This window comes from Nannospalax galili, unplaced genomic scaffold (assembly GCF_000622305.1).
Source record: "Nannospalax galili isolate Female #2095 unplaced genomic scaffold, S.galili_v1.0 scaffold873, whole genome shotgun sequence".
NCBI lineage: Eukaryota > Metazoa > Chordata > Mammalia > Rodentia > Spalacidae > Nannospalax > Nannospalax galili.
In genome coordinates, this window is record NW_008334005.1 from 3,774,390 (window position 1) to 3,784,092 (window position 9,703).

The following is a 9,703-nucleotide window of genomic DNA, read 5'->3' on the forward strand; positions in this document are numbered from 1 at the left end:
TAACCAGGCTGGGGACTGCATGCTGGTGAAAATGGGGTGAGGGGTGATGAGGATTTCCATGGGATGGGTCTCCTCTGGTCCTCTTCAGCTCCTCTGAAGAGCTGTACATCAACCCTCTCCCTGGGACAGAGAAGTTGTGGGTTTGCTCCACCAAGGTAATCCTGCCTCCCAGCCTCTATGGAACAGCAGCCACGATAACCTAATGCAAACATTGAATCAAAATGGAGGAAATGAGTTCAAGCTCTAACACCAATCTCTCTAGGCAACATCTATTTGAAGTTTTAGGGAGTAGGAAGAGCAGAATAATTCTGAATTCTGCATAAATCTTCATCTATCTAAACTAATATTTACTATCAAGTAGTATTTTCTTGACCATGTAAGCTTCAAAACACACCTGGAAGTTTCTCTTGTTCTGTAAAGAGTGGCAGAGCAGGGCAGTGATTATAATGGCCCCATAGCCAGATGGCTCACGTAGGAACCTAGCTTCGATGCTTACTAGCCATGTGACCTCTGGAATACTGAAACTATTCATGTGCCTCATTTCCTCATCTGGAAATGGAGATGATGTGGGGGTAAAGAAGTCACATGAACTACACAAAGGGCTTTAGGACAGTATGTGTAACTGACATTACTGACAACTATTCTATTTTATGGTTCACTATATATAATTTAGAAGCACTCTTGAGTTAAGCCCAACCAAAATTAGGGCTTGTACTCCTTTGTAATTATGAGGTTGGTATAGGAATTGCAGGATCATTCAAAGGAAAGTAATCTTTACCCCTCAAGAAATCATGCAAGGCCTTTTGCCTAGCATACAGAAGGCCTTGGGTTCTATCCTCAGCACCATTTAAAAGAAAAAGAAAGAAAGAAAAAATAATAATCACTTTAATGCAAGTATTAAGTATTTTATTAACATATTTACAAAATATTACAAAGTAAAATACCGCTCTAAATCACCATATTACACAAAAGCTGCAGATGGGCTAGACAAAGTACATGGAAAACACTGACTTCTGTCTTTGGTATTAGAAATCTACACACATTGCAGCATTTAAAATTTCAAATACAAAGTATTAACTGTAGACAAAGATAGAATTGGTAATGTCATGAAAAGGGGTTCTAATATCCTCTGCTATGAAACCCCCAGGCCAATGAAATGCAACAGGAAGAACACACAGCACAATACTGTTCACAGGAGCCTATCGATCTGTGGGAAGCTGTACTCTCCATAGCAACATTTGGCTGACAGTAACAGACAAAACATTCCAAGACGTTGCAGATAAGTCTTCATGGATAAGAATCCACTCCAAGAGTACACCTTGCTTGTGCAAGGTCGCTGTACAGTACATTTTATAAAATACATGTTCATGACCATTTACAGATATACAAAAACTTAATTGATTTTAGCGAATAATAGTTGTTCTAAAACACAATCACAGTTTACATAATTCTGAGGTAAAGGTCTTGAATCTAACTAGATGTGAAATCCTAACTCCTGGGAGTCCCTTTGAGGGAGATGTGTCCACTGAACTTCAAGTTCTGGTACCCATGTGGGCAGGGAGAGGTGATCCAAAATTCTGAAATTAGAAGCTTCTAGTTCACCTCTAAGGTATAAATTCTTCTACTATGTTGTTTTTCCCAAGCACAAAACACTTCCTGAATCTTTTCAGAACATAGCCACTGTGAGGGCACAGTCCACTATGAAAGGGCCAAGTTAGTGTCTTAACCCGACTGTCTCTACTGGGACTCAATGCATCCAGGAAGAAGACAGACTCCTCATAGAACACAGTGAAGGCTTGAGGGAATAAATATGCTGTAAAACAGATCTTCCCACTGGCTAAGAAATATCTACAATAGTCTGCACAAGGGAAGCCTGAGAGGAGCCAGAGGAACATAAACGCCCAGAGCCGCTCCTCTGTTTCAGAAATGCATCAAGGGCGCACTGTGCTAGTGTAGATTCTAAAAATCAGAAAAGAATAAAAAATAAAACAACAAACAGTTGAAATGAGCAAATATGTCCTGGGGTCTTTCAGGGATGGGGGAGCCATATGTTAATAGTTGTTGCTACTATACAATAATTTAATATCCTTTATAGCACTTGATCTGTTTCAGCAAACAACACTATCTTACTTGGGTTCCTGTGAACTAAGTATGATCTATCCAGCCAAGATTCTTTTGTCAAGTGCTACATTTCCAAAATGTTCCTATGAAGTCATGAAGGTTGGGAAGATTTAATACAAAAACACTTCCTTCCATGTGCTTTTCTTTTTTCTCTTCGTAAAGAAGTGTGGAACGATAATCAGGATATCAAATGAATAATTAAAACCTTTCTGTAATATATCACTTATGATGCAAACCTGAGCATTTGCCTCTTGTATTTTCTCACGAGTAACATCTGGGGATAAAGGTGTTTGCCAGGCAATGAGTCACTTGTTGAACAATTTAAGACAAGAAATGCTGGATCTTTCCAGTAAGCTGGATCATTCCCAGATGGCAGAACTCTGTGTTCTCCATGCTGGGAAAAAGTAAAATTAAACTTCTGTTTCTTTGTACCATCAAATACTGTGGTGAACAGCGCGTGAAAACAAAGTAAATACGTCTGAAGCATTTATGGATTTATGGTGTCTGACCCAATACAGTAAAGAGAAACCTGAACCAATGTGTTTGCTGGGCTCTTTTGGAAAGAAAAGTTTTTGGCTTTGCCCTGGTCCCTGACAATGACAGACAGGCAGGCTGTTTCTTGCACCGCTCTAGGCAAGCCATTAATCTGTCAGTACCAGCATCTTTAGAAATCCCAGCATTAAGACTTAGGCGGGGGCAAAGGAGGGAGGGTGTTGAACAGCCAGAAATGCAGCTTTTTAAACACTTCGGTTAACTCATAATGCTGTGCAGGCTTCTGCTTATCCCTTCTCTGAGATTGTGGTGCAGGGTGCAATACTGGATTGGAATTTATTCATCCTCTTCAACATATGTGGATGGAAACCAGCCCACCTAAAAATGAAAAGCAACCAACATAACAACATGAGTTTGCATCTGGTACTTCAAAGGATTCTACAAACAGAGCATTTAGTTTTCACAACACCTCGATTAAGCTGGGGTTTTGTGCTCACTGTAGGTAAAGATTGGTTTAATAGTTTTTACAGGCCTCATAGAGATAGGGACAACAACTGGGGCATAAGAGAAGCTTAAACAGTGAGCTAATCCATTAGCTCACGAGAAAATACATAAATTAGACAATATGGGGCTCAACTCCATAATGATTCCCCCTCCCACTGTAGGATGTGATGTAAAGACATAGAAACTATATTCCATTCTTTCCAAATGAGATCAGCAGTTCTTACAGATATAAAATACATTTTTGGTACTATATATGAAATATATGCTCTGTGATTAGGTTCTGAAAAACTTGCTAGTGAACTTTATGCTCCTAATGTTTTGACTCAACCCATGGATTTTTATCTATTTATTTATTTTTAGTAATTGAGAATTTCATACATGCATATAATATGTCTTGATCAAGTCTACTCCCCCATTCCAATGGGGCCAAGAACCTTAGCTTAGGTAAGTCATAGCCCCAGGAGAGAATCTACTACTAATATTCTGCTATATGGACATAGTATTAAACCAACTCCTAAAGATTTATCATTATAGAAATCTGCATCTCTCAGCTCTCATCCAAGAAGCTTCTTTCTGTAGTACATGGTGAGTAACACAGGGCTCCACATCTGGTCAATGTGCAGAGAAAAGAAGACTGCAGAGAACCAGCCCTAAATGAAACATCTAAACACACGCCCTCCTCCCAAGGCTCAGGGACTCCATCCATTTTCACCAGCAAGGCATCCTACCAGTCTCAGGAGGTCATGGGCCTGAGAGGCCAAGTCTACAACATGATAGGTGCCAGTGACCGCCCAGCCCCTTCATTCACAGGGAACAAACATCCGGAGGGACAACTCACCCTGCCATTTACTTCTCCCCTCCACCAGCCATTCGCACTCATCTTTGTGTAAATCTTCACCACATCCCCTTTCAACAGGGAGAGCTCTCGCATATCTCTTGCACAGAAGTCATATCGAGCAATGGCAATGCCCAGCACTTTGGGACTTAACACTGTAAAGAAAAGATGAAGAGTCAGAGTCAGTATGCAGTTGGTTAAGAGCCATCAGAACCTAATCCAACTGATGCTACTGACGCTATCAAACACACAGTGGTGACTTCATTACAGACCAGTGATAATGGCAGTGGAGTTTGAAAGCAGCACAATTGCTGTTTCAATCCAATCAGTTGCAAGCAAGTTCATTCCAGAACCATGCCTCTACTTTGACATTCTTCATAAAAGCTTTGAAACAGGAACCAGCTTTTTTAAAAACAAACCAAAACTAATTAACACTTAAGTGTCTACCTGAATGAATTTAAGATAACTTTATCATAAATTCACTACTGGTAGCATTGTCATCTACATCTGACAAGAGCCTCTGAGGCAGAGTGACTAAATTCTTTGCTCTGAAGAAAGTCTGTCAAATCAATGTCATCAGCACTAAGTAAGCAGCATTTCCTCCTAACCAGGCTTTTTAAAATTAAAACTATTTAGGGATGGGCTCAGTTATTGGTGTATACATAATTTATGTGAAGACGTGTGAAGCAATTCTCACCAAATGAACACACAAACCATCTACATATCCTCTTCCTTTTAAGCAAATGCTGCCCTCCAGACAACTTTTATAGCAATGTCTAATCAAAAACAAGGTGTGAAGGTGTTTGTCTCCTATTTTCTGAGTTCTGTTTGCTTGCTTAATATCTCTGGTGGCAGGAGCGGCCCCAGCCCTGTTCTGAAAGGGGAACTCCATTCAAGTCAGGCTTGTTTGCTCCTCTCTAGTGCTCCATAAAGGGCTTTACAGTCATGTCGCCACCTGTTGCTCTGTGAGGTGATGAAGTGTTTTCAATTATATGTGCAGTGATTCTGAGAATCACTCATCTGAGATTGGTGGGACTTTATAAATCTTAAATGCTAAAGAACTTAAGTATAAGAAAAGAGTCACAAATGGAAACGCCATCCATCTGTATTTTAACAGCTCCCAGTGCCCAGGCAGCTGGTAATGACCCAGGCTGCCCTGGAAGAGTCCGCCCACTTGGCAGCAGGGATCTCAGGCCTATTATTCATGGTTTTATAATGACAGACTTTTTTAGTCTCCAGGTATCCATCATAAGATAAACGAATGGCAATGCTGTAGATTTCAGAACTGTAAAGGGAGTAAAAATAGGTCACTTTATTTTACCGTTCAGGACACAAACCACTTTAATGGTTTCCTTACTGAAAACGGTCCCATTGCCAAGGCGTACTACTCTTAAAGCCAGTGCACATAAAAACACCCCTGTGATAGAGAAACTCAATCGCCAAGTTAACTGTGTGACCTTGCACAGGCCTCTTAACCCCTCCAGGCCACATTTTTCTCATCTATAAAAACGAAAGGTTTCTAATAGCTGGATTCCAAGGTCTACTTCAAAATTCTATGATTCTATTGGGATTCACAGGTTAATTTTTAAAAAACCTGCAAGAAAACATATTTTATCTAGCCATAAGGTCATACCCTCAATGTCACACAAATAGTCATTTAACTCTCCAGCTAATGATAGAAATCAAGATCAGGATGTCTGGACACTGACTGAAGAGTTGCAGAAATGCTAGCCAATGGTCACCATTTCAAGAAATATGGACTGAGTCTTACTCTTCCATTTGGAGGTGAGGTTGAGATTTTTCTCTTTTTACTGTCTTTGTGGAAATACACAAATGCTGTCTTTTCTCCACTGATTTCTAGTCCTCAAAAGATGAGTGATTTATCAGAGCACTTCATCTCTCTTTATATTTCCAGCCTCATCCGTCTCCAACCTCTCCCCACAGAAACATGATAAAAACGTCTTATTGAATAAAGTATACGGCATGGGGCTGGAGAGATGGCTGAGCGGTCAAGAGCACTGGCTGCTCTTGCAGAGATCGTGGGTTCAGTTCCCAGCACCCACACGGTGGCTAACAACCATCCTAGCTCCAGTTCCAAGTGATCTGACACCCTCTTCTGACCTTTGCAGGCATTTCACGACACAGCTGCACTCACATACATGCAGGCAGTACATAAAAATAAAAGTAATAAATAAAATATAAAAAAAACAGAAGTGGTATGTCAAGACAAACAATGACTCTATGGCCGGGAAGAGTGAAGTGTGTGTAGGTAATGGAACGCGGGGACTGTCTTTGAGGGGACGTATTTACATGAGAAGCCATACATAGAAGTCAAAAAATTGTGGTTGCAAACAAAAGCGAGTTGGAGAGACACATAAAATCAGTAAAGCAGTACCTGACCAGAAAGGACTGGAAGAAGGGGGGACAAAGCTGTAGTCTGGAGGAGTTAAAAAAGAAAAGCCACAGAACAGAGAGGGGGCTTAGAGAAAGACAGAAAAGAAAAAGCAAAAAGAGCATTTAAGAACTGGCAAAACAATCTCAATACAACTATCGTGCTGTTCATAAGCATCAGAAAATTGTCACATCCCCGTTGGAATATCAAACTGTGCTACGTAGCCACTGCTCTCCTGTCACCGTTTCCAAGCGAGAAACATGCCAGACTTTTTACATGATGATTGACATCAGTTCTGCAATTCAGAGTTGTCTCTCGTTTTATAGGCAAATAGCTAGTCCAACACTCAGTGTTACCATCTGATCCCCACTCATCCAAACATGGCCCGGTTCTGTCTTTGGTATAATAGTAGGAAAGGAAAATTATTAATATAAATATGTTCCTAATAAAAATAGTATGAACAAGAACTTAAAGAGCACTGTCAAAATATTGTAAATAATCAGTGACACATTCAGAAACCAGGGATATTCAAGAAAACCACGCAATTTGTTAGGAACTTCCTTACCTCCCAACCAAGTATTGCACATCTCAACTTATTTGCAAAAGAGGAAAATATAATTAAAACTGAAAGCCAATCTGAATTTTATCATGGCAAATAAAGTTGTAGAAAGTTACAGTAATACTATCGGAAGTTGGGTGACCAAAGTGTTCAACTCTACAACTTCAATAATAAAGGCTGTTCCAGGCTGGAGAGATGGCTCAGCAGTTAAGAACACTGGCTGTTCTTGCAGAAGACCTGGGTTTGTATCCCAGCACCCACATGGCAGCTAACAACTGTCTGTAACTCCAGTTCCAGGGGATCTGACAGCTTCTTCTGTTCTGCACAGGCATTGCACGACACGGGTGCACTTACCTACATGCAGGCAATACACATATACATACAAAATAAAAAATAATAAATAAAATATTTTAAAAAATAAAGGCTGTTCCTATTCATTATCAAATGGCCTTGAGGTGTTAGATACCACTGCTCAATATTATCCTTTAGTTATTAATTACTCTAAGAAGAAGACATTAGGGCTATGTTTTCTTCTGCATTGGAGAAAATCTAGATTCAAGTGTGACTGTAGGGCCTCATTCATAACCTCAGCCGCACTGTTATGAACTGAGCACTCTGCTTTCTGTACCTCCAATATTTAACCTGCTCATCCCATGGTACCATAACATCAGACAAGGATGACCCAGGGTATGAATTTTATTCCAGTATTTATTCTCCCTTTCCTTCATCTTCTAGATGACTGAGCTCAACTGACTTCAGAGAAGACTTCATTTCCCAGTATCTCTCGCAGTTTGGTAACATTATATGGTGAAGCACTGTCTGGTCAAAACCATCTAAACAAAAGTATCACGGGGCAGTTCTGGGATCTTTTCTACCAAGCCAGCAGGTGCATTCCTTTGCTATTCTTTTTAGTTCATTATTATACTCTTTCTTGGATGGGAAAGTTACCATCTTGATCCATATGAAGGGAAAATATCACCTTGAGGTAGATAGAGCCATGAGTTTAAAGGAACCTGAATTTCTGAAGATGTCATGGAGTACAGATCATGACCCCTACCCTTTCCTCCAGCACCAAGCTACTTTCAGGTTTTTATAGAAAAATTATAATCCTGGGCTGGAGAGATGGCTCATCGGTTAAGAGTATTGGCTGCTGTTGCAGGGGACCCAGGTTCAATACCCAGCACCCACATGGTGGCTAACAGCTGTAACTCCAGTTCCAGGGGAATCTGACACCTTCTCCTGACCTCCGCAGGCATTGCACAATACGGGCACACTTACACACATGCAAGCATAACACTCAGACACATAAAATAAAAATAAATAAAATATTCTTTGAAATATACCCGATGACTTTATAGACATACACAGGTGCCAAGGAGTCGATTGCAACAGATTATGACTAGTAATAATCAGATACATACAGATTAGAGATGCATATGCCAACATCTCAATGTTAGTAGCAAAAACAATGAGTCTGTAAGAAACAGTATATTTTAAAATGAAATGGAGATCTTTTTTAAAGGTTAAAAACTCATTCAATTTTATGTCCTATAGGGCTTATACTGAGTTCAATATTGCATAACCAAATTAATTCAACAGCAAACCTAAAAATTTTATAGCCACTTTTGAAAGAGCTGTATCTTTGCTCTGGAAACTTATTGAGCATATTAAGTCTGTAATGATATGCTTCTTCTAAAAAAATAATATTAAAAAAAGAAAAATTATAATCCTGTTCAAACCAATAGTCTGGGGCTTTCTGTCACATGTACCTGGACCTAGAAATGTTAAAAATGAGATTAAAAATGGGCCAACCAAACTGGGATGTGTTCATAGTCTTTCTAGATACTCTGCCTCTTTTTTACATAGATACATGATATTGTGAGCCACAGAATTCTCTTGAGGTAATACTGTTGTCTGAAAGGGGTTCTGAAAGTTCCTAAGAATAGTAATGACCTATTAAGAATGTTATCAGCCTCCAGACAAGCAAACTGGCCAGGGGAATTGGGAGGAATTCAGTTGTTTTGAAATCACTGACCTCGGGGCCCTCATGTACACAGCAATATATGTTTAACACTCTTTTCTCATGAACACTCTCACATGTTTACTTTGCACCCACCCTGGAATATGTCAATGATTAAGGCTCTATTTTTAAAGATTTTATTTTTGTTTTTAATTACGTGTGTGTGTGGGTATATGCACATTTGTAGATGTCTGAAAAGTGAGCTTGATGCCAGGGAGCTGGAGTTACGGGCAGTTGTAAGTTGCCATATGTGGGTGCTGGGAAGTGAACTTCTGGAAGAACAGTATACACTTTAAAATTTATTTATTTATTTATTTATTTATTTATTTATTTATTTATTTAGTATATGCACATTTGTAGATGTCTGAAAAGTGAGCTTGATGCCAGGGAGCTGGAGTTACGGGCAGTTGTAAGTTGCCATATGTGGGTGCTGGGAAGTGAACTTCTGGAAGAACAGTATACACTTTAAAATTTATTTATTTATTTATTTATTTATTTATTTATTTATTTTAATTTATTTTTCCCATAGCCTCCCTCCTCCGACTAGAGCCCTTATACTCTGATATCCCTGCTATTGTCTGCTGTGTTATCGGCACCCCCAGCCATTCCCCACTTCTTGTCCATCTGGTGAATCTAGTCAGCCTAGCTAGAGGTCTTTGTTTTAGGAAGGTCAGCTGTTCGTTATCTAGCAGCAATCAGTTATCAATGTTCCTTTAGATAAGATTGGGGTCTGCTATTCATTTTCCCAGTTCTATGCTGAGTTACTATCTGGGAGTCCCT

At 39.6% G+C, this 9,703-nt stretch overlaps 1 protein-coding gene across 1 annotated transcript in view; it reads right to left on the reverse strand.

Moving 5' to 3' along the window:
- Positions 1 to 896: 896 nt before the first annotated feature.
- The window catches only part of Vav3 (vav guanine nucleotide exchange factor 3), a 60,695-nt gene continuing 51,888 nt past the window's right edge, over positions 897 to 9,703 (reverse strand). The window contains exons 7-8 of the mRNA XM_008828981.3: positions 3,956 to 4,107; positions 897 to 2,991 (exon numbers count right to left, since the gene is read on the reverse strand). Coding sequence (XP_008827203.2) covers positions 2,950 to 2,991; positions 3,956 to 4,107 — 194 coding nt within the window. The 3' untranslated portion in view covers positions 897 to 2,949. The remainder of the gene's footprint in view (positions 2,992 to 3,955; positions 4,108 to 9,703) is intronic.